The sequence below is a fragment of the Plectropomus leopardus genome, chromosome 13 (genome assembly GCF_026936395.1).
Source record: "Plectropomus leopardus strain MGB_pleo_1.0 chromosome 13, ASM2693639v1, whole genome shotgun sequence".
NCBI classification, from domain to species: Eukaryota; Metazoa; Chordata; class Actinopteri; order Perciformes; family Serranidae; genus Plectropomus; species Plectropomus leopardus.
In genome coordinates, this window is record NC_142188.1 from 16,914,161 (window position 1) to 16,939,240 (window position 25,080).

A 25,080-nucleotide genomic window follows, 5' to 3' on the forward strand; every position below is an offset into this window, starting at 1 on the left:
TGTGAGTTAAGTGTACTGAACTAGAAAAGTAGAGTGCAGGGCAGGCTGTTTGTCCAGTTTGTATGCATGACTGTCGTGCAGCAAAGAGGAGTTGAATCTCATTCGATTCTGCCTCTGGCTCCCTCACAGTCAAGACAGAGGCAAAGATAACAAAATAGGGACTTATTCACGTCATATTGTGCATAACTTCAGCGTATCATAACATATCAGATGTGGAATTAATCTGCAGATGCTCCAGCTCAAAATAGGACAATGATATTCTCTGAATGTCAGAAATAAAGGCCAAAATATGACCCTCAACAGACTAGGTAAAGATAGGTAAGGTAAGCAATGAGTAATAAAAAAGTAATAAAACAGTCAATGAAATGTGTTTACTACAACCATGAGACATCTTTGAGGATACAGTCATAAGTGTGTTCAAAAATATCTGCCTGTTTGGTCCAGTAGAATGGCAGATTAGCTGCAACAGGTACAAAGATACACCCTCACACATCCACAACAGGACACACGCTCCCCTCCACCTGGTGGAGATAAGTAACGTTTGTTGTCGTGAAGTCAAAGACCTGAAGCACTCTGCAATAACACAAAGGCATAGATACACTCAAATTCATTTTTAAATTTAATTGCATGTCTGACTTGAAACATTTCACCTTGAGCTTTTCACTTATTTGTGTAACATTTCTCAAAGTATTCCCCCACTGGCTGTCTGCAGAAGTAAGGCACTATGCACACACTATTTTATTCCAGTTACCTTGCTGCTCATATCTACTCTACCCTACTTTGATTTAAACTGTGCCACAGGCCTTCATGTCCTGCATTTCTCATTGACATGTTTTTCCAGCTCCTCCACATGTCTGCATAAGCTCAGTCCATAGCGTGGTGTAATTAAGCCCCTAAAGTGGCGGATTGCTCCAGAGCACAAGCACTCCTGCCAGAAAAATACAGCACAAAAATACTGAGCAGCAATTTGTAATAATCCCCCCAGACATCCACTAAACCCAAACTATCAGTTTTGACATAATACAGAGGTTTAATCTGGGTATAAATCTATAAATCTCATAACACAGGATGGGGTAATCTCCCTCTGGCAGGCCTGCAGGACTGAGATGTGCTCCAACTGAAAAGTGCAGACCACTAGCTCCACATCAGTCTGTGCTTAGAGGTCACGGCAAGTATGCCACATGTCAAACAGTGGCACAATTTCAACCAAGGAGAACTTCAGGAACCACATGATCTTATCATTAAAAAAAAACACTTTGTCAAGTTAATGTGGAGTGTATGCATATAGTTAAATGTTTGCTAAAAACACTAAGAATGTTATAAAAGTCACAACTTCTTTTCATTGTAGCAAAAGTGATCTATGACAATCTTTATCCTGATAAATATGCTACTGCATCACTCTTAAAAAACTGTTTCATCTTGCTCACTTCCTCTCTGACATATTTACTGTCATAACTCGGCCTCTTAAAAGACAAATGCTTTAGTGCATCCATTCCTCTCCAATATATCCAGAGATCTACTGGTCCCATCTCTCCTCCGCCGGAGTGAATCCTGTAGTTTATTCGCTCCCTCAGGAGCTGCAGGTTTTGGTGTCCTTTGTACCCGAACTGCCGTCCGACTGAGGCACACTAAGGTTAGTCTGCAGGTCTCTTGGGGCTTGTGGAGGTGGTAAGGACCTTTGGGACCTTGACCACAAAAATCATGGGGTCTTTGGCCTTGTTGCTGAACACTCTGCGAATAATGTCCACTGCGTGCTGATGAGTCACTCCCTGCAGACTCTCGCCATCCACAGACAACAGCTCATACCCTGCCTGTGAATACAAACACAGGGTAAAAGGTTTCACATGTTCAACTCAATGTAAACACAGTATATTTATTATTACTCACATTTCTTGACAACACATATCTCTGTATGTTTTCCTCCCCCTCTTTATCTGTTTTCTGTAGCAATCTGTCTCTTATGGACAGTTTCCATAAATCTGCAGTGATTGTGTCCCGTAGCAGGAACCTGATTTATGCCAGGGAGAATTGGGGCTCTCCCGTTAGTTTAATATATTCACACTGAAGGCCGTCACTAGTGCACATATAAAGTTTACCCTTCAGCACAAGGTTGCTGAAAAGAGGACATACACTGAGACAACCACACACACACAGCTGGGCCTGTTTTTTCACAGTTTCCTGCAGGATGCGAGCAGAAAGTGGCAAAACTCTGCAGGCCTGAAGAGGGGAACTTCCTCTGATGTCATTAGGATGCACCTGCCTCATGAGCTCAACCTCAGTGAAGGTTAGCAACACAAACACGCAAGGCCGGTGGCCATTGTTGTTTCTGCACCAATTATGTCTTTTTCCCTTTCCCTTTTCCTTTCCAGTGATTAGACACAAAGAGATTTGTTTTCCCTTCATTCTGTGGTTTTGATCTATTATGGGTCAATATATATGGACAGTGTAAGAGAAGCTTTTCTTGCAGCTCATCAGTCAGTCTGCCGTTCACCATTCACCTCACAGCCGTCCGTGAGAACATTATCAAAAGATTTAGATCCATTTAACCAAAAAGGAGATTAAAAGTTGTTTTTTTTCATTTTTGAAAAGTAATTTATTTGAATTAAATAGATCGCAACCTAATCTGCCCCATCCTCTTTACAGCCATTTATACAGCGCATTTATGAGGTTTCTAGCCAATGGACGTCACAATCCAAAAATAACATCAGCCTGTAAAAACTACTACAGCTTGCAGGGAAGGATCAGTGAGTTGTTGATAATGTGGTTTACTGGGCTGTTACAAATAAATTCAACTATGTTATTTGGCAAAGGAGAAGCAAAGTTCTGGCTTTACATAAACATACACACAAATAATACTGGTGCATCTCATTATAGATGCTAAAATTATTAATAAATCATCACTTATGGTATCTAGCCAAACCTTAGCTCAGGTTTTGAGATGTTTGTCCCTAAAACATTATGCAAGTTCCCAAGAAAATTGTTCGTTGCAAAAGCAAATCTGTTTTTTTTTTTTTTTTTAAATATAATACAGGTAAACACACAAGTTTACCTACACATTAAAGAGGCCGGTCCAATCAGCTGTCATATGTCTCTTTTGACTACCTCCTCTTAAACAGCCAGTTAAAACACAGGCACATGACACACTTGTGTCTAGGTTTCCGCTAATAAAAGCAGGTGTCACAATCTAATGAACAGGAAAGTGTGTGTGCACATGACCGCACATACACACACACATTCTCCACTAATTGTTTGTTATCTCGGCTCAAAGGAGACAGGATGCATGTTTACACTGAGCCACCCTGGCCCCACTTCCCTCTGCAGAGTAGGGGTAGATAGCACTGAGCCAGGGAGCTGATATGGCTGAGCTGACATGCCTCGTTGGGAGGTGTAAGTTGGAGACAACAGATAGTAGTAGGGTGCTGGCAAGTAGCCATATACTATATCTGTGTGTGAGGCTGCTGAGCAACAACTTCTCTGTTTTTAGGCATGCTGGTGCCATGTTTGGTCTGTCACCTTTTTTTGTCCAGACTGAAATTCTATTACAACTGTGGATGTATATCCATGAAATAGGGTTCAGTCACTGAGGATAATTCATACTGACTTTAGCCACTCTTTCTCTAGCGTTACCATGACGTTGATATTTGTGATTTTTAGTAAAAGGTCCCAGCAGCTGTTAGATGGATTGCCATGAATTTTTATAAAGGCACTCACACTCTAAAGAAAGATTTTGCTAACTTTGGAGATGATACTGATGTTAGGATTCAGCTGGAGGTGTCACTGTCACAGCCATGCAATGCATTCTGGTAGCACTACATGGCGTTTATGAGAGACAGGGTGTCATGCTGGCCGCACGTCATTTGCATTATATTCAGGTCCAGACCGCTTTCTGCAAAACGAACTCACTGCTTATAGAAGCTCTTGAAAAACTTTAAAATAGCCGTGGTTGATCTAAAATGATTATGGCTTATTTCTCACCTCAGGTGATTTCAGAAACACATGTCAGTGAACTATTTTTATAATATAAGAGAAAGTTACAAATGAGCCACCATGTTGACTGATTTTGAAATCAGAGTGAGTGAAAGTGTTCGTCCAATCAGGCGCAGACACTAAGTGTTTTCACAGTTATGGGAGGAGGAGGCCTGAATATTTTCTTTGTTGGTCTATAGTCCTGAAAGAATATTAATAACTGCTGTGTAAGGATATCCAATCCTCTGTTTTGCATTGTGTACTGGTTTCCTGTTTCAGGGAAGGAAAGCACCTGTCAGCCGTGACACCAGAGGCACCCCCCCTTGCATCAAAAAACTCCCCTATAACATATCATCACAAACCTGCTAGCATGGCTGTAGACTCTTAGTCTTGTACCAATCTGTCTCTCTGTCCCAGGTCCTTGTTTTTACACTCCAATATCCTGCTTTTCTTTATCTTTTCCTTATCATTGCCATTCTTGCCACTTTTTTTTGCCCTTTTTATATTTTTTATCTTCTCTTTCTTCATGTTCTTTCTTATTCCCAGATTGTGTGCATGTGTCTGTGTATTGTGTGACTGACTATGAGTGCAGTCAAGTGTGTGACTACAAAGACTAAGAAGGAAGTACTTTGAGGTTGAAAGGCTGAGCAGATACTGGATCCCCCCCTATATTGTACTCTAATCAGGCTTTACACCTTGGTATAGATATCTAGCTGTTAGGGAACACAGTTCTTTTACGTACCTTAATGCAAGCTGTATCTTTGACTCCAGGCAGGAATTAGCCTGTGGTTAACTGTAATGAATGAGTGTGTATCATATGTGTTTAAGTGAACCCGGCCAAGATTACGGATGACTGTTAAGTTACTGTGCAGGCAATATATTACCAATACATTAGCAGAAAGGCACCTGTGTACTTAATCAATAATGGAGGCGATAGGCTACTTGAGATGGCTCTCCACTCTTCTCTTCTCCACTCCTCATTGCGCACCTTCAACCCCTCCGTCATAGACACGCTTGCTTATAGCAACAACTCATAACCACAGAGCAGACGTCTGACTGACAGGTACTTACAATACACACATCTAATGAGCTTTAGAATCAGGGTGTTATGAACAAAGCACATTTTCAACATATATAGTGAAAAGAAGTCATTATGTTGAATGTTTACCACCTTTTCTCAAGGCTAAGAACTATAATCTTTTTTTTTTCTTTTTAGCCTTTTGTCATTCACTTGATGCCTATTCGTATGATATATTGAGTTGTTTATTTATGTCTCTGCTGTAACTGCTAACCTTGAGAGCCTCATTTGTAGATGCAGCTCCACCTGGGAAGATTTTCTCAATCTTTATCATGGGCTGGACTCTAGACTCCATACCTCCAGAGATGCTAATACCTGTAAACACACAAGAAAATCATAAATTAATGAAGTAAGGGATTGCCTAACATTGCCACATTCTTGTACTCTAAGTAGTCTATTAGTGCTGATACTATTTTTTGGTCTTTTTTGTTTAGTTATCATTAAAGCATTTAACTGTTATAGCTCAGGCTGTGGACTTAATGTTTTCTCCTTTTCCCAGTGGAGGGGGCACTGCAATCACGCACCTGGCAGAACTTCACACCTGCAACTCATCTCCTCCTCATCAGCCTCAGTATAAGAACCCAAACCTGACCTCCCCCTCCTGATTATTCTGAATACCCCAGTGGTAGTTATTGTTGGCTGCTCTAAACCGTTTATACTTTGAGTGTTTTTATTGTGTTATTAGTTAGATTTTCTAGGGTGACTTATTCCATGTGTTCATATTTTGCCAGCTCAACTCCTCATGTCTGCACTCACCTACAACCAGTTCAGAGAAGACTCAGTAAGAAAAAACTGCTCTGTTGAGGAGTAAATGATGAAGAAAAAGTTTTCTTGTGGATATATAAGTGGATATAATCTAAACTTGAAAAAAGTAATAAATCAAAAATGTATTGCAATACTCAGCATATCACTAAACATTTAAAATTCCAGTAATATTGTATTGTGACTAAAGTGGTTCTATTTTATTGAGGAGTTTCTTGTAATTTGCTCCGGCACTGGGAACAGTGCTTTTGCTGACAGAGCATCGATGTTCCAAACTGAAACATTAAAAAAAGCACTAATTTTGGGGGCCTCTAAATTATGTTCAGCCAATGTTAAAATTCAGTCTGGAGCCCTGTACCCTGACCTCTCAGCTGTTCTACAGACATTTAGCAGTTTTAATTCTCCTTGCAAACATACTGAACAAACCTGTTTATAGATTAAGATTAATAACACTTAAATCAATCAATTAAACTTATATCAAAGTGCAAAATACATACATTTATGTACCGAACTCACCCAGTGACTGCTTGGCCTTAGAGATAGTCAAAGTATTGATTTCATACTCCTCAGGTGGCAGTGTTGCTCTTCTTCTCACACCGTGACCATTTTGTGAAAGTCCATTTATCTGCTGGCTGCTCTCTCTGCCTCTGGACGGACTCTTGTCTCTCTGGGGCTCAAACACATCAGCCAAAGGGGTTCTCCCTCGCCGCTGTGAGGGAACACGTACACTGACCTCTGTGTAGCCCTCCTGCCTTATCCGTCTGCCATCTATACTGTCAGGACTTGCATCCCTCTTCACTCTCCCATGGCCATTCCTCACAGGCGACCTCCCTCGTTCAGGAGCCACATCTCCTCGGTCAGACACTGACAACAAGGAGACCTCATCATACCGAGATACCCCGTTCTCTCTTCTATTTGGGGAGCGATGGGGTTGGCGCCCACGTTGGGTGCTGTGTAGTGATTCTGTAAGGAGGAAGCTGTTGGTGGGTGAGGGGCTCAGGGAGCGGGAGCGCACAGTGGATGACATGTAGCTGTCCACAGGTACATCCAGCAGAGGGGTGAAGGCACGGGACGGAGGCAGATGGCCTGACTGTTGGCTGGACAAACGCAATCTGTCCAACTCCTCAATCAGTTGACGCTCCCGCAGCGTGTCCTGGACTGGCTGGAGGTGGAACCCACCCCTGTAGTCTGGACAAACATAAAAACAGCAAGTTCAGCTTTAAAACAACATCTTAAGCAAAAGAAGTTTCTTTAAAATGTGGAATTTCTGTAGAACGTCTGCATATAAACACAGTGATGTGAAGATTATTCAAAGTCAAACCAGACAGTCAGTAGGAATTAAGATAGTGGTTCTCAGCTACTGTCTCTCAACCACAGTCCTAAGGGACTTCCAGGGGCAGAAAAACTGAAGTGAGCCCAATATGAGAAAGAAATAAAGGAATGACTAGTCTGTTTATAGATTTCACTTCCTCCCCATTTATTGTCTCAACTGCAGTTGACAGCCATAGGATTCTCACCATAATCATCCGAACAACCAAAATCTTGTGAAATCTTGTCAATTTTGACAAGATTTCACAAGATTTTGGTAAGAAATGGCAAGAAATGCATTGAGAACCACTGAGTTAAAAATTACTCCAATGATTAGTATTACACTCATGACGGACAGTTTAAAAACTGATCAAAATTGATGCAGCAGAAGCAGACATATTGCCTTTTTTATTTCACACATTCTACTTCCTTTTTAGATTCTGATGCCTGCATGATCCACAATGCAACAGTTTGGCTTCAAACTGCTAGCTTCAAGCACAGATGAGGAGTGGACTAAAGAGGTAAGCTCATGTCTTTCTGACTCAACGCCATCAGATTTTTTCTTTTTCAAATGTGTAGACTTCAGCTCCAACCGTCTCCCATGACATCAATTGAGGACATTTATCAGATTTCGAGAAGCTTCCTCTGGAGCCACAAAAGGCTAATTCAACTGCAGTAATACTTCCCAGGACCTGTTAACAGATGTTCAGAATTGGTGGAGTCCCCTTTAAATCATGAGGTATTTAGGATAAAACAAACTCAAATTGTACTGAACTACCACGGTACCAAGTTAATATCATTGTAACCTATAAGAACTACAAATTTCGAATAATAACACTAAAACATCAGGCTGAGCTTGTTCATGCAGTGATTTCAAATGTGCCCTTCGAACAGCTAATAGTGGGGGACGACTTTGCACTACACTGCCTGAATGTACAAATACAGATTGAATTTTATTTCAGTGTTTGCACATAGAATTGTAGCATAAAAGAACAACGATGCTGTAAACCATCAAAAAACTCCTTAAAAGCTTTCTTGAAATGGCACTGTCATTTTACATTTAAAATTTATAAAGAATAAAAATAAATGACTTCTTTTTGTGAGGCAGAGTACCAACTAAAATGACAATGATAATTTTGACCTTGTGAATCTTTACCTGTGATTTTAGAAAGTGAGATGACTAATCTAATATAAGACTGTATTGATTGTGTCTCAATGACTCTTGAATGAGGAAGAGGATAAAAGCATCTTTGTATTGTTGAAGTGTCACAGCGGCCGACCGGGCTCGTCTCAGTCCTTTCTGTTGGCCACAGAGATGTAACACAAGCCTTTGCTTCAGCACAGGCACAGGAAACCTGAGATATTTTGTGCATGGCAATGTGTGTGTGTAAGTGTGTTTTATATGAGGTCAAGAGGTGGCTACGTGTGTGTGTGTGTGTGTGTGTGTGTGTGTGTGTGTGTGTGTGTGTATTCCCAGGGACGGGAGAGAGCCCGTGCCTGCAGGTGTTTCAGTTTGACACTAGTGAGACGAGGGAGTAAAAGTTAGAGCCGGAGGGGAAGGAGACAAAAGGTGAGAGGTTTAAGCCCCTTGTGTATCTCATGTTGCTCTGGGATTAGTGAAAGGACGTTGGCTGGACAGAGAGGGAGACAGAGAAAAGAAAAGAGGCCTAGAAAGAGAAAGGGTGAGAGGAAGAAATTGTACCTGGAATTGGGGTGATGAGGTGACGTCGAGGGGTTCCTCTGCGAGGAGAGCGCAGAGCTGGAGAACGAACTAAGAGGAAAGAAACAACTCAATATCACCGATTTCCCATCAGATTCTTTGCTTTGTGTGATCTTCTATATTTTTTACCCTTTTCTTTTCTTTCATGCAAACAGTAAATTGTTTGCTTATGTTAAGCAGTATGATTTTTTTTTTAAAAATCTGAAAAGTGATGTTAAGTGCATTTGTCTGCTTACTGGAGCGATTTTTGAGAATATCATATGCCTCCAGCTCAAAGGGCATGACCATGCTGTCAAACTGACCGAGCTCAGTGGTAGGTATCAGCATCCTGCAGACCATATGTTCCCAGTTAGTCATATATATTAAGACATACTTACAAAGTATGCAAATAAAAACGGTATTAAAGTTTACATGTACTCTGTGTATCTCACCTGATTTCTCTGAGAAGTAGCAGTTTCTCTGGCCGGTCCAAGATTGCCAAAAGGGGACGAACTAAATCCTCAATAACTTTGTCAATCAAAAACTGAGGGAAAGATTTGATACAAATTAGAGGAGAAAGAATAAAAACAACCAATTAGTATCATTGTGTTCCATATATAGACAGATTTCCATCAGGTAGTTTTCTGACTTTTAAAGTCCACCATCAAGTTTACAAATTAGGTTCAGTTTGCTCACAAAGTACTACTAAGGTTGTGACAACAGTTGTTTATAAAGTCCTTTTTGGCTCTGAAGGGAGATTTAAAAACTTTGAAAAAAAATCACCCTGATGATGTCATAGTGATGTAGTTAGTGTAGACTTTCTAGAAAGTCTGCATTTCAAACTAAGGGTGTGAGGTTTGAAAGAAGAGAGTACTAAGGAGGAAGGGAGTGTGTAATGAGAGACACTATCCAGGTGCATTATGGGAAATGTAGGATTAACTGTACTTGAGACTCAAAGTCAGGATATCTCTGCCTCTGGGGTATAAATTTCAAGTTTGATAACAATATAATATTGGGTTTTTGGACAATGATACAATATTTGCTGATCAGAAAATCTTCCACAGTATGATCTGACCAGTCAAGGTCACAGTATCATTACATACCTAGTTTTTACCATTCTTTAATAAATCTGTCTCTTGTGAGTCCCCTAACTTTGTGGATATGCAATACTAAATTGCTGGAATGGCCCTCTAACTAAAGGTGTTAAAATCATAACTGAAAATGTAATGATTTGTAGTTCTCATGCTCATTTACATGAAGTATTCACTTTTCCAAGAACACCCTGGCACTCTGCTTTTTCCAGCATTTGGTGTTTAATTACTGTATTAACGACTCGATATCTTCTGGAGCGGTGTCGAAAGAGCTGATCCCCTGAAACTGGCCGATGAGTGTGAGATGGGCTGAGTGAGACAAGAGGATCAGATGATGGCTGATATTTGATCCTAATCATAAATGGCAGGCCAAATCCGTCTTTTGTCACAGCCGCTGCCAGACACGTCTATCACCAAAGGACACTCAGCCACGCAGGGAACAATACTGCACACTTAAGCCTGCAAGTAGTCCAGCTGGTTTTCATTTGGTGGGAGGGAAAATACACAACCAGGAGGTTGAGGTGTTAGAGATGGTAATTTCAGATCAGAGACTCACCCGCCGACAGTGTCTCATCACAGCAGCCACCTCATCCTGGCTGAGCAGTTTCTTTGCCATGTCCTCCACGTGCTGCAGCGTCTCTGGTCGGGGCTGCAGGCTGCTGTCTTTAACCCCAGCACAGGTTTCCCTCGGGGAGGTCAAGAGCTGAAAGGGACGGCCCCGCTCCTTATCTAAGGGATTAAAGTGACAATAAAGATGCAAACTGGCATGCTGTTGCAAAGCTCAATCATCTCACATTTATGTCTCTTGGTTTTAACTCACCACTGATGGCCAAAATTGATATAAACTTACGAACTCCCAAAAATGAGCAAATAGCTAATGGGATAGACTGAAACCTCCAAAATGCCAGAAATATAATCGGAAACAGTATTTTTTTCTTGTTTTGAATTGCTGCCCATATCTCCGATTTGTTCAGTGATTCAAAAATAATAACTGAAGTGAAACAAAATGGCAAATCAGTCGTAACCGTGAGCTATATTTTGCTGTGTGGGATGCAGAATATGTCCCTGAAAGACAAAAAAATGTCCTGTGACCGTTCCCTCACCTTTGTCGGCATGGTGAGACGGTGACTTGGAGCGGCTCTTCTCTTTACGATCTTTCTTAAAGAACAGGTTGACAAAGGTTTTGGATCGCTGCAGGCTGGTTTTACCCTCTCCAGAGTTCCTCTCCTTCTGTTGCCTCTTCTTCTTTTGTCTGTCTTCTAAAGGTGATAAAAAAAGACAAAATAGAACTCAAGTCCCTTGTAACCAAGATATGTCGTATATACAGATGCACTTTCCCAACCAAATACTGTGAAACATGACTTATTTTATTTTAACACCTGCATATTAGACAAATGATTGCAAGTAGTTTAAAGGTCCAATGTGTAGGATTTAGAGAAATATATTGACAGATATAGAACAATGAGTTGTTTTCTTTAGTGTATAATTTGCTGGAAAAAAAGACCTGTTGTGTTTTTGTTACCTTTGAATGAGCCGTTTATATCTACATAGGGAGCAGGTCCTTGTCTACAGAGATTGTCATGTTACACTGCCATGTTTCAGTAACCCAGAATAGACAAACCAGACACTAGCTCTGGATAGCACCATTTGTTTTTTTTCACATTTTTGAGTCAGCCGCACTTAATTGGCAGACCCTCTGTGACAAACAGCGTAAAACAAACACCCATTTTTTAAACATGAAAGTGCTTCATTCTGTATTTTTAGCAGTTTAAATCACTTTTGTTTTGGAGAGGAAGAGACCAGTTATCAGGGAAAAATAGCTGAGCTCACATTACAGGCGTTGGGTGAGCAGTCCCGCTGCAACATACCAAACAACTTAGAAGAAACTGACATTTTTAATGTGAAACTGCTCTATCCAGTAATTTTTTACCAGTTTAAGTCAACTTTGGAGAGGTAGAGACCTTTGCGGATATTATAGCTCCCAGTGAAAACCTCTCGAACTTCTGGATCTTAAATTATTAGATAAAAAAAAAGGTAAGTAAACATTAGCAGATGCCAGGATAACAGTCCCTCTCTCACATGCCAAACATTGATTTGTAACATGAAACTGATTTTTTTCTGGGATTTTACAGATGTAAATCATCTGTTCCCTTTGTTTTAGAGAGGAATAGACCAGTGGTAAAAACCTCCTGAACATCTGGACATAGGTTAGCACACATTAAATTATCAGAGATAACTAGCTGGTTGCAATCTGCAATTCTCACTGCTAGATGCCACAAAATCCCCCTAAATGTTACATAATGTTTCTTTAACTAAATGACTAAATTACACAAAAATCTTCTATGAGTGGTATTGAACCGTAGCAAGGATAGGACATTCTGCATCTCTGTGTATGGCGTTGAAAACATAATGCATTAGGCTGTGTACTGCTGCATGCTTAACTGTTAGCCAATAACAGTGGGTGATACACACTCTCCGCTATGAGTACAGACTGTTCATTTCTCTTCCAGTCAGCTCCTGTGTTCACTGCAGTAAATCTGCCACCGTGGAAAGTTACACAGTAATACTGATGAATTGCAGCTACACCAACCTGAACACACCCCTATCTACTGAAGGCACTACGGCGAAGTGCTCCAGCTTACATAACAAATGTCCAATCAGCCCTGAGCTCTGGCCTGAGCCTCTGCCAGGTCCTGGAGGTATGAATGAGCTGGATAAATTAAAAAGGAAAGGCTAATAACTCAACAGCCCCGCCAAGGCTTGGATGAGATATTTCTCCATATGCTTGTTCTTATTCATACCTCACAGAGGTACAACAAGTGAGAGTAAAGGGCAGTGATTAATCATGAGTCTGCACTGAACTTTGTGCTCTTGGACAAATTGTGTCTTGAGCTTAAATCAGCCGTATGGAGTCTGGATGTTTTTGTTTACTTCCTGGAGTGATGGAAAGATGAGGGGTCATTAAACTGACTGATGGCCTGCAGAAAGATCTCAGGAGGATTTGAGAGCAGATCTCATTACACAGTGAATGCGGGTACTTTCACAAAAATCAGCTGAAGGGAACCTGATTGTGGCTGCAAAACTCACTGTGCTGTGATTATGGAAAGGTTAGTTTCTTAACTGAGATAGATGTTACCGCTATAATCAACAGCTATGATACAGAGCACAGCCTGATGCTGCACCTGCCAACCTAAAACATATTTTGCCAGTTTCATGCAACAATTTAATCCTTTTCAGCTGATGAATACAACAATACTGATACAACTGTAATGAGCTTGTAACGGCTGATATATCAGTCCAAAGTACGAGTTTGTTCAATCAAAATTATACCTAAGACTATAAAGTATATTAAGGACACTGACATAACAATTGTGTAGTATGTATAATATAACTGTGGTAAACATCCCTCTGTCTAACCAGTGCCCAGATCTCCCTGCTAATCTCCCAGTTTTTCACTGGTGCAAGGACTGTTGCTCAAATCACAGATTGTATTTCTACATTCTTTGTATGCCTGCCACCACGGACACAAAGAGTATTGAAGTGAAGACCAACATCTCTCTCTCTCTCTCTCTCTCTGTGTGTGTGTGTGTGTGTGTGTGTGTGTAACTCCGGCAGTAAACAGACTAGTAAAAACAGTAAAACAGTAAAACTAGGCAGTGCTGATGAAGTATGAACCATGATTCTGGTCCTGCATTGCCTATTTCTCACCTAAATTGTCTTCAGGAAAAGTTTTCAGTGCACTTTTTGGTTGTAATATGAGAAATTGTAAACAGGAAGAGGGCACCATACTGTTTCCTGTACTGTAAAAAACAGCCTGAAAATATTTTGATTTTGTAATGGCACATTTTTGGCTGTCCTGTGTGGCTGGGTCGGGCTTGCCTCGGGGTGGAGCCTGTGTGAGTCTGAAAGGGGGCGGGCAAAAGTAATTAAGAGAAATGATTCAGATCAGGTGTGGAACCATGTCGGAGAGGAGATGTTTCTGTGTGCTGCAAGAAAGGTTAACAGCAGTTTCCTCCTTTCCCCATTAAGTTTTTTTTACTTTTATTGTCTGCGTGTTTTAATATCTACAAATGAACTGAATGTTCACAGAAAGCGAGCTGACTGAATGATGGCCGGCGGCTCTGGGCTGGAACAGCAGGTAGGCCCACATCCCTCAACTTTAGCCAGGCAGCTGAATGCTCAGTCTTGGGTAATATATGAACAGGCAGCGAAGCCCTGGGAGCCCTAGACTAGTGTATAGAGAGTAATACTACCAAATGACTTGGGTTGCATTTGCCTTTTTTCAAGATTCTGTCACTGTGTTGCTTATTTCTCACCTCCAATGTCATCAGAAACATATTCAAGCTCACTTTTTAATTGCAATTCGTGATCATTTGCTACCAGCCGGCCAATATAATGTTTTCTGTGTCATAACGGTCAAGCTCGCATTACTCACCAGCAGAAAAATTTATTGGTCCACTGCAGCACAGTGCATTCTGGTAGTTGTAAGTTGTCTACCTCTTGAGCAATTGCAGATGCTACAGCCCTTTTTCTCTGTTTTCTCTGATCACGTAGCACCAAAGTATATGCATCCTTCTACTGCACAGACAGCTCAGTATTATGATAAGAGCATCTTTCCAGCAGTTAAATACTTCTTTAATTTATTATTTTGAGACACAAAGTCTTTTTATGAGAAAATTTCTCATTATTTTAAGATAGTAACTCGTTATTTCAGAATGTTTCTCAAATGGGCTTCTATAGTAAAACCAGATTAAATCCACAGCTTCATTCTCCTTACAGTCCCAGTGAACCTGCAGTCTCACCTGACTCAGTGATGTGGCTCTGTGAACGTCTGATTGGCTTCCGAGGTTTACTCAGGGCCATCAGTGCCGCTGTCTTAGGTGAGTGTTTCACTATTTCCTGGTCCCCAGATGACGGCATCCTCGCATGTCTTCTCCCTCCATCCCCAGCTCCTCCCATCTCCCTCGGTCCTTCCCCTTTCCCACGTATGACTGTGTCCTTCAGCAGCACTGTGGCACCTACAGTCCGACTGGTTTCTGTGGCGACCAGCCTAGGGTATGACCCATTAGTTAAGTGGTAGTCCAACAAGTTTGGTGGGTGGGGGTCTGTCTGTATGGCGGTGTCTGCAGTTCGCTCTGCACTGCTAGGACGTCGAGAGCGGTCCTCTGTGGAGATGGCGACGTCTACCATCTCAGAGCCAAAGATAGGAGGGAAGAGGACCTGGGAGAGACCACTGAGGGAGCTGAGAGGGGTGCTGGAGGACAGGGAGGAGGCAGAGGAGTTGGAGTCTGAACCCTGGGAGGATGGTACAGGGCCTCCGTTGGCCACTGTAGAAAACAATCAATAATTAGAATGAAGTATGGGGATAAGTGTGTGTTTAAAATATTGTTGTACCCTATGAAACTGTCCAGTTGTTGCTAAAAACACGGTGAAAACAATTTGCACAGGAAGCTTCCTTATTTTGCTCAGTCTGCTTTGTTTGGATCAAAGTCTGCCTGCCCTCATGCCCAAATAATCCTCTGAACCTTTGAGAGACAGGACATAAACCCACAGTTATTCTGTTTCTGTCTTTTTTTTATAATGAAACTCCAAAATGACTCTGCATCTTGACCCAGATGTCAGGTCGTGGTCTGTTCCAGACGACTGAGCTGCCTTTGAGTACACTGCATTAATCCCTGTTCAGAAGTACTCGTATCAAACTGAAAAACAAGGAATTGGAGTCCTGTGAAGAAATTGAATGACAGGGTTTTAGTATAAGCAGGCTACATGTGGCGTCTGTTCCACTTTTAAAAAAAATTAGATTTCAAAGCAGAATCAAACATGTGGCTTTAAAAACGGAAATGAAAATCATAAACTCAGATCACCATGTCACATCTTCATTATTTTGTTATGTAATATTTAGTATAATGAAGGTAACTCCTTCAAAAACTCATCTTTAACACTATATCGTGAAAAATCACATTTTTAAATAGTCAACATACATTTGTCAAGCCAGCCATATTCTGCCACCATCTCCTTGTATGCAGGGTATCTCCCAGCTTCCTGTTCAAAAGCAAATACATAATAATATTAATATTCAGTGACAACAAAAACATTACTATACAACAGTATAGCACTAAACCAATTTGCAGGCCAACATAGCATCAATATACAGATGTCAAGTATTGATTGCATCACAGTATATTATAATATATGTTACAGAAATACTCAGCATATTGCATAACAGTTAAGATTACAATTATATTGTATCCTGACTTAAATGTCATGATAGTATATGATAGTATATTTTGGGGGGGCTCTGGTGATTCCCGCCCCTAATAAACAGTCAACATAATTATACAACAGAATTACAGATTGCACGCGTGTCTACACCTGATGCAAAATAATCTTTCTGTTTCAAGCTGGAAGCATGAATTTAAGGTTTGGAAACCACTGAACTAGGATTTTTTTTTTTTTTAAAGAAGAAGCAATTTTGCATCACAAATTAGTATTTGATAACCTCCCAAGTCTATTTTAAGTGATTGTCTCACCAGCACATCTTAAGGTCAAAAAGAAGAGATGCAGGTGTAGCGAGGTTACGTCTACAATTTTCCACAAAGCCTCGGACGCTCAGGTGTGACAGAGTTTAGTAAATTAACCCTGGCTCCACTATGCGTGACCCTGACCCATTAATGAGTCTAATACAGGACACAAGGAAGACATAAATTTGGGCTTTCTGTTGATTATAACCTGATCCCTGACTGCCTTTGAATAATGAACGTTGTCCCTGGCTGTTTTTCACACGTGGAACCTGAGATCAGAGGAGTAAAATGAGCATGCCGCAATGTTAGCGAGCTAAGAGAGCGCTCAAAACACACTGCACAACACACATGTGCCCATTCATACACACAAACATACACACAATTCCTTTATCTAAAAATGACATGGGTTAAGTGGGGCGGCCTTACACACAAAACACACACATAGACACACGCATGCATGCACACATAGACACAAGGAATTAAAGGGCTGTAAGCCAGCTGTCTGCTCAGCTCTGCAGGCTCGTTCTGTCCCCTCCTGAGGAAAGCTGGTGTTGTTTAACACGCTGTAACACTTATTGTGTCACAGCACTTGAAGTGCCCAATCAATTGTTATGTTTAAACCTGAGCAAATGATTAAAGCAGCCATTCAACACTGCATCCCGGACGTGTTCAGGACCAAGGGAACACATTTCTCTAATCTTTCTCTAATTTAACCTGCATTAACTGATCTTTTGGACACTTGAAGAGAACAAGCTGTAATCAGGACACTTAAAAACTATTATCACTTCATTAAGTTGATTGTTGCTTATTTACACATCCAGCTGACATGGAGCAACACCAGGAGCTGTGTTTCTGTCCACCAGATGAAAATATATTCAATATTACGTCTCCTTTTAGCTCCGATTTCTTTCCCATCAACTTTTTAGGGAAATATTTTGCTTTTTAGCTGCTAAATGGCTAAATGGTTTTTTACCAGCTAGTCACTGACTGTGTCTGTCTGCTGTTTGGTTTTAGACAGGTCGTGTACATTGTGTCTAAAGACCTTATTGACTGAAAAAAAAGGGATGACAGCAGTGAGAGTTTACTAAAACAAAAGAGGAACTACAAAGTCAGGTGATTACTCTCAGTCAGCTCATCATTACATGCGACCCTTTTCACATTGCACATAAAGATTTGATCCATTATTAATATAATAACTATAAATGGTTTTAAACGTTTATCTCTAAAATGGTTTCTCACCCTGATGGTCAACATGACATGTGTGTGGCTCTTCAGGACCTCGACTGCGTTGCTATGGGTGATGTCATCAAAGCTGACGCCGTTGGCTGCCAGGATTTGGTCGCCCATTTTTATGCCGTGTAGTTCTGCAAGCCCACCTGGGTCCAACCTGAAGAGAAAAGGCAAAGGGTAAATTGCAGGCACTGCCACATAAAAATAAGGTTATTAGAACTTCTGATATTAATTAACAATTTTATTCTTCACCCTATATTTAGAGTATTTTTAATAGCTTTTATTTACCGTATAAAAGATGTATGTTTCTTATTCACACTACAATCACATCAAAGCAGTTGCTGAAAGGAATACTTCACCAAAAAAATGATCATTTTTATAAAAATTTTAACGGAAAAATGGCAAACATATTGATTTACTGATTGAATGGCTAGATTAAACAAATTAACCCCAAATAACCATTTGTAAGTCAATAACTCACCCTGTGTTACATTGAATACATAAAGAAACTTTTTTTTCACACACCTCCATGTTGAACGGAGAATCCAAAAAAAGATGAATAGTCTATACAATTTAAGTAATGGTGTCTGCATTTCACAACAACTATATCAAAGCATCTGTTTATAAATTCTCACACAACTCGTGCAGGATAATCCAAGTCAAAGACTGGATAAATGTGACTTGAATTATCCTGCACGAGTTGTGTGAGAGTTTCGATGCAGTTTTGCTGTTTTTAAACGCTGTCCCCGTTCAATCAATAAATCACTATGTTTGCCATTTACGGTGGAGACATGCAAGATAAACTGATTTTTCTTCTCGAATTCAAGGTAACATGGTATGACTAACTGGTCTACAAATGGTTCTTTTTTTAAGTGAAGTATTTCTTTAATGTCTGTTGTAATGGCAATGATGTCAACACAATTCAGCAGCTGCAACCTTCTATTTGAAGCCTCATTTCAAAAACAGGATAAACAATAACTGCAAATGAGACTATATAATATTTAATCCCTGTGAGAAAACTATGTTCTCATTTTCCCCCTCTTCCTCTTTCTTGCTCAAGGACACTCAACAAGGGCGGGTTGGAGCTGGGCCTGCACACACTGCACCACCCTGATGTCTGATGCCTTTTCAGATGTAAAACAAGTTTCAACTGCTGAACGCTTTTCAAGCCACACATGGTTCATACTTGGAAACATAAATTCCCAGTCCGAACTCTTTGCCTCCTCTGATGTTAAAGCCCAGACAGTAGTCATCTGATGTGGTGAAGAGATGTACGATTCTGCGGAGAGCGCTGTCTGAACTGGCCTCTGATGGTGTACGACCGCTCTCCTCCACCACCATCCGCCGGTGAATCAAATCCACCCTACACACACACACACACACACACACACACACACACAAACACACACAAAAGATGACATAAGCACACATCAAAACGTTCACATACACTGCTTTCTTCTTCTCTTCTGCACTCAGGCCTGTCAGTATCGGTTAATCAAATAGCCATAAAGGTCACAGCGGTAATCCATCCACTGCTGCCACATGAAACCAAGATACAGTATATCCCAAAAGAAAGATAACCAGTGTGAGCTACAGTCAACTGACAAGACTTCACAAAACAAGAGCCATGCAAAGGTCAGTGGTGGTAACAACAAGGTTGTAGTCTGTACATAACATACGCAGAGTTTATACAGTCATCATATTCAGTTACTCTTTGACAAAGTAGTTAAATTAAAAATGAGGTGTAAATATTTTATTGTACATTAGATGTAAAATCATTTTGGTAGCCTTATTCACATTGACACAACCTGACACATCTGTACTGAGCAGCACCTCTGAGCTTTTTTCTCACCATGTGGTCTTCTCCTTAGAGTAGCGGATGCCGGGGATCTTGCCCACCCGTCTCACCACCATCCGTAGCCTGTTGTTTCCTGTCAGGACCTTCACGGCGCTGCTCATGGTGATGCTCTCCAGGCTGACACCGTTCACCTCCATCAGCTTATCGCCCACAGTCAGCCCAGCCTGCGCTGCAGGCACAGGTGGAACCCAGCATGATACACGGGAGAAAATGTCACATGAAAACTGAAGACCACATGCCCAGATGTAAGTATGTACTGACAAATAAGCTTGGCGTCACCCTGACTAACACACTCACAGAGACACACACACACTTTGTCCTAACCTGCAGAGCTGTCGTCCTCCACCTTGCTGACGAATATACCAAGTCCATGTTCAGAGCCCCCGCGGACACTGAAGCCCAGACGCCCATCTGGACTTTTATCCACTGTCACCGTGTGAATGTCTTCACTGTCATCCCCACCTGCAAAATAAAGCAGAGAGAGTCAGGTTTGAAATTTTAAAACTAAATGAATAATTTCCCTAAATTATTGATAAACAATAGAAATTTTAATCAATTTTCTCAATTTCTATGGTACAAAGATTACTAAAACACCAATAGCTTTAGTCAATATGTTTGCAAATATGTTGCTCTAATATATAATACCTTTAAATTTCACCTTAAGGCCAGTTCTCAAACTACAAGTATGAATTCATAGTTCCTTCAAGTAGTTATGTTCTTGCTTTGAAACGTTTTAGATCATGAGTTGCATTCATGTGAACATGTATGCTATTTACTAGGGTAGCAACAAGCTATTATTTTCATCATCGATTAATCTGCCACTTATTCTCACAATAAGTTGATTTTAATTATTTCATCTTGAAATTAATAGTGAAAAGTGTTCATCACAAGTTCATTCTTGAATTGTTTGTTGTACAAAACTGTTTTTTATCATAGGAGAGTGAAAAAAAAACACCAAATAGAAAGCAGATTGTCTGCATTTGGGGGTATTTTTGCTTTAAATAATTAGGCGAGTAATTGACAAAATCAAAATTGTTGCCCATGAATTATCTTTCAGTTAAATTATCGACTAATAATTTCATAATAAATAATAATAATATTTTAAATTATAATACATTTCATAATTTCCAGTATTAATCCAAACTTGGACTTATAGGTGATACAGTAGAGGGTCTATGCAGGTAGGCAGGTTATACCCACCTCTTTTTCTGGCCGTTGACAGCACACCCACCTATCAGCAGAAAAACAGCTGGGATATATAGGAAAGTATACCTACTTCCCCCTCAGTTATCTACCCATCTATTAATACACCCACCTCACCAACTACACCATTGTGAGTGACTAAATGACACTTCTGAATGACCCTCTGCAGCCAGTGTCCCTATGTGTGTTGGCCTGGTGTCATATTAAATTAGTACATATGAAAGTATGTAAATGTAATGAACAATTGTGTGTAGATGTATGATTCACACATGTACTTGCACTTTAGAGGTCTTCACTGACTTCCAGGTATCTGAAGGTTAAGATACTACAAGATCAAGACCTCGTAGATGTTGAGACGACAATGTTAGACACAGCTGTATGACTTGAATATCACTTTATAATGGTGAATTATTTTTCTGTTACCCCAAGTTTTTGGTATGTCTTTGCCCATGTACATGTACCAACAGTGTCTCAGGTCCAGTTTGGATTTATTTAAACCTATATGTCCATGTAAGACTGACTGAACCCATCAAGTTCATTTTATTGTTCATCAAAATGAAGATTGACATGAGTTTTTTTCACCTGGTGACAGAGGAGTAAACTCACCATCAACAGGTGCGTTGATGAGGATGACCCTGCCCATCGGTGAGGAGGACCTGCGTCTGTGGCGGTGCTGCTTCTTCAGCATGTACCGCGTGGTGCTTTGGGAACACCCGGCTTGACCTCCATGGTTGAAGTGGGGGTGCCCCCCTCCATTTGTCATCCCCCTCCAGTCAGAGGAGTGAGAGGAGTGAGCCATGCTATGTGTCTGGAAAATCTTCTCTTAGTCATCCAGACAGGAGGATATCTGAGGATATGTGCTGTCAGGGTGGAAGAGGTGCAGCCTGGGATTTACGAAGCGGAGGCTGGGAAACTAGAGAGTTGCAATGGTATGAGACTTTCACGGCACGATTACCATCTCAGAAAATATTGCGGTTTTACGTTTTCACGGTATGACAGATTTTTTGTTAATATCAGTCCGTAGTTGTGGTTGAACAAATATTTGATTATCACAAGACTTGAAATCATTTTTAATGAAAGTATGAGTAAAAAAAATCTCCCTTTTGAATATTACCAAAATAAAGGTGAGATTCTTTATCCAAGTGCATTTTTTTTTTCAGTTTTGTAGATAAATGTTCATGGTATGATAATATAAAAACAGATATACCTCTGCAACCCTTCTCCAAAGTATATGATAGCAAAGGCTACTGGATGGAGTAGGTCCCCACTGGAGCAGGCAACTTACAAAGATGCAGGTAAAATTCCAGATCTTCAATAAAAATTGTATCAGACCACAAACAGAGCTTGAATAAAGAATCCCTGATCCAAAAAAAAAAGAAAAAAAAAGAAAAAAAAAGTGTTGCATAGAAAAACTCAAAATTAAGCTCCACACAGCTAGATACACTCATTTCAAAAAATAATGGCTAAAAGTAGAGCTTCATTACTGAGCTGTGAATTTTTCTTTGCAGGTTAAAGAAGTTGGATTAATCCACGGGTTTCCTTCACAACCTCTGAATCCATCTCCTCAGAACTCATGGTGCCTGTTTCCCTCTGCTCCAGCTGAGAGGCTGCCGGCCTGTGTGCAGAGGAGTCAGCGGTGCATGGTGATTCCCCTCGGGTCATGTTTAATTAAATGGATATCTGTTGTGAGGAGAATATGCTGGGGTGAGTAATGTGGACTCAGAAGTACCATATGGGATAATAAAACTCAAACTCATTTTGATACAGTAATGACCTATAGCCTTGGACCTTGAACAGAATAAGATAAAACAGAATACCCTGTCCTGCATATTGTGTCAACAGGAGTCCTACTCTCACTGAACTTCACGTGTGTTTCTGTCAATCAGCACCATGGACAGCGACCAAGATACAGTATCAGCATAAACACGTGATCTACTTCTCAAAGTTAATTATCATCTATTTATTCCACTTATTCCATTTTTTTTTCCAGAGCATTGTCGGTAACTTTAAAGTGCCCTTTTTCAGTCTTAACTTATTCCTGTTGATACCATTAACCGTGCACCGTTACAAAATAAGCGCGACTCTAACACTCTAACATAACTACTCTAACATTGTGACATTGTGTTTAAACTAAAGTAAACAAAGTGAGGGAGCTTTACCTGCTGTATCCATGTTGTACCGGATGAGCTGGACAGACGCTCAGTCCGCCTCGCTGAGCCATTATCGGACACCTCCGGTGTATTAAGAGCCACCTCAGTTGTTCTCCAGGTGACAATTATTGTCTTATGAGGTGTAAGCCTTTTGCATAAGCCTCTGCAGCTGTGCAGCCATTAGCGCTGGACTAGAGGTGATTAAGAATCCTTATTTTACCTATGTGACTCTAACACTACCTCGAATCTATGTTGGTTTGTCCTCAGTTTATTAATATGTAAATTAAGTCTATATTTTTCGGTAAAACTGCAGAGAGGTGTACGTGGAAAAAGTGCGCTTTGGATCCTCCTGACTGCTTTCGCCGCAGCTGTGACACAAGTAAACAACTCCACCCGGTGGCCACTATTATCACATCACAGCTTTTCAGTAGATCCCATTGATAAGACATATTAATAACAATCAATACACTGTGGGCAAACAGGAACAGGCTGCCTTGACCTTGAACATGAGGTTTTTGAATTAGCTTTGAGACTTGTTTTTCCCCAAGTTCACTTTCTATGGTGGCGTGATTAACATGTATAAATCTTGCTAAAAATAAGACCTCATTTCTCTAAATGATTGAAGCTGACATTTAATTTTTAAGCCATGTCATCACCCATCAATCATAAAGTTTGTTCAAGTTTGGCACTATTATTATTATTTTACACAACTTTATTAACAAAATCAATTCACATCAATAAGACACCAAATTTTGAGCAAAATGTACATACATATTTTTCAAAATAGATACAGTAAATACAACTGAAATAAATAAGGGGAAAATAATACAGGCTGTTTCTGTGTCCTTACACAGTCTTGAAAAGTCTTAAATTGAATTATAGAGATATAAGTCATTAAAAGCAATTGAATAGTTTTATTTATATACATCACATATACATATACATTGCAATTACAATTATCTATACCTTGAAAAGTCGTAAAAAGCATTAAATTTAGCTATCTTTTAATAATTTAAAAACAAAAATACTTCATATGTTTGACAGAGTAACTTTCATGCTTGCCAAACTTTTTTAAAAAACTGGTTTTCTTTCCAAGACTTCCAATCATGTATCAAAAAAACATAAGAAAACAAAGTCTAACTTCATATCATATTTTACTGCAGAGTACATACATGCAATGCAATTAATGAAATACTGTCTATTAGAATGGCAAGATAGCTGTATAATGTAACCTGCATTACAAATATCCCTCCAATATATCCCAACATATTCAACAAACAGTTTGGTTGTACGTAAGACATTTATATGACATTTTCTGGACTAATTTACAACTTTTAGATGTTGTTTGTAGAATAAAACATCTTTGAGGTAGTAGAATAGTAAGCTGCTTTTTAACCAATCATGTGTTGTCTTCGTCCTCCACGCCCAGTGGTTTCCATCGACTCATGTCCTCCATGACAAACACCGCCCACACTGTTTCACTGCACGCTGCTGCTTTCAAAGGCCTCTACGAAGCTCCGAATTTCAATCAACTTTGTGCTAGATGATTTGCCCATTCAATCGATTCTTCTTAGATTTTGAAAAATAAACACTATACTGCAACAATGACAATAGAAGCCTTTTATTGATCCCAGAAGTGATATACAGTTGTTGCAGCAGCACGAGGACAAGAATATGACAGAGAGGAATAATAAAGTAAAAAATAAACGATAAGAGGTACATAAAGCAAAAAATAAGAATAGAAGGTAAAATACAAACTATTGGGTATGATACATGGCACTGCAAAAGGTGAAATGTGGTTGAGTTGGATTTAAGAAATGTTAATTTAATTCATGGATTTTTGTACTTTCTGTAACTCGGACACTCAACCTTCAACCATTTTGTCTTGTAATTTTACGTGGACTATTTTGGATTTTTAAAAAAAATATTGGTTGATTTATGATGATCAAAATATTGAGTTTCAAAATTATGAAAATATAAAGTGTGGTGTCCAATTGGGCGACAAGAAAGCAGAGTTTGGAATAATAATATTAATAAATGCAAAAGAAAACAAATACAAAGGCAAAATACAGAATACAAAATAATTAATGATTTAATTATTTTTAGTAAAATATTTTATTTCACAAATGTTTTTTTTAAACTGGCCCTTTATTCCCTGCATTTCTAAAATGAAATAATTCTTTGCTATGCCATGTGTTAATGATATCCCTGTAC

At 39.9% G+C, this 25,080-nt stretch overlaps 1 protein-coding gene and 1 long non-coding RNA gene across 4 annotated transcripts; one reads left to right on the top strand and one right to left on the bottom strand.

Moving 5' to 3' along the window:
* Window positions 1-70: 70 nt before the first annotated feature.
* On the bottom strand, window positions 71-23,410 carry pdzd7a (PDZ domain containing 7a). Of its 3 annotated transcripts, XM_088086378.1 has the most exons (17): window positions 22,876-23,410; window positions 21,924-22,396; window positions 21,323-21,629; window positions 19,838-19,975; window positions 19,508-19,682; window positions 18,842-19,018; window positions 17,665-17,812; window positions 15,886-15,946; window positions 14,707-15,231; window positions 11,008-11,163; window positions 10,461-10,633; window positions 9,266-9,357; window positions 9,071-9,162; window positions 8,817-8,885; window positions 6,323-6,994; window positions 5,259-5,359; window positions 71-1,811 (listed from the first exon to the last, which is right to left on the bottom strand). In XM_088086378.1, exons 3-17 carry the CDS (start codon window positions 21,513-21,515, stop codon window positions 1,635-1,637), a joined length of 2,949 nt encoding a protein of 982 aa, XP_087942504.1. In that variant the 5' UTR covers window positions 21,516-21,629; window positions 21,924-22,396; window positions 22,876-23,410; the 3' UTR covers window positions 71-1,634. The 3 variants fall into 3 exon arrangements, with proteins under 3 accessions (XP_087942504.1, XP_042358776.2, XP_087942505.1); XM_042502842.2 differs by having other exon boundaries at window positions 21,323-22,396; XM_088086379.1 differs by lacking the exons at window positions 21,924-22,396; window positions 22,876-23,410 and having other exon boundaries at window positions 19,508-19,677; window positions 21,323-21,458.
* Window positions 17,394-18,826, top strand: LOC148187687 (uncharacterized). The gene is made up of 3 exons (XR_015778387.1): window positions 17,394-17,538; window positions 17,701-17,832; window positions 18,716-18,826. It is a non-coding gene; the product is annotated as an uncharacterized LOC148187687 (long non-coding RNA).
* Window positions 23,411-25,080: the final 1,670 nt, after the last annotated feature.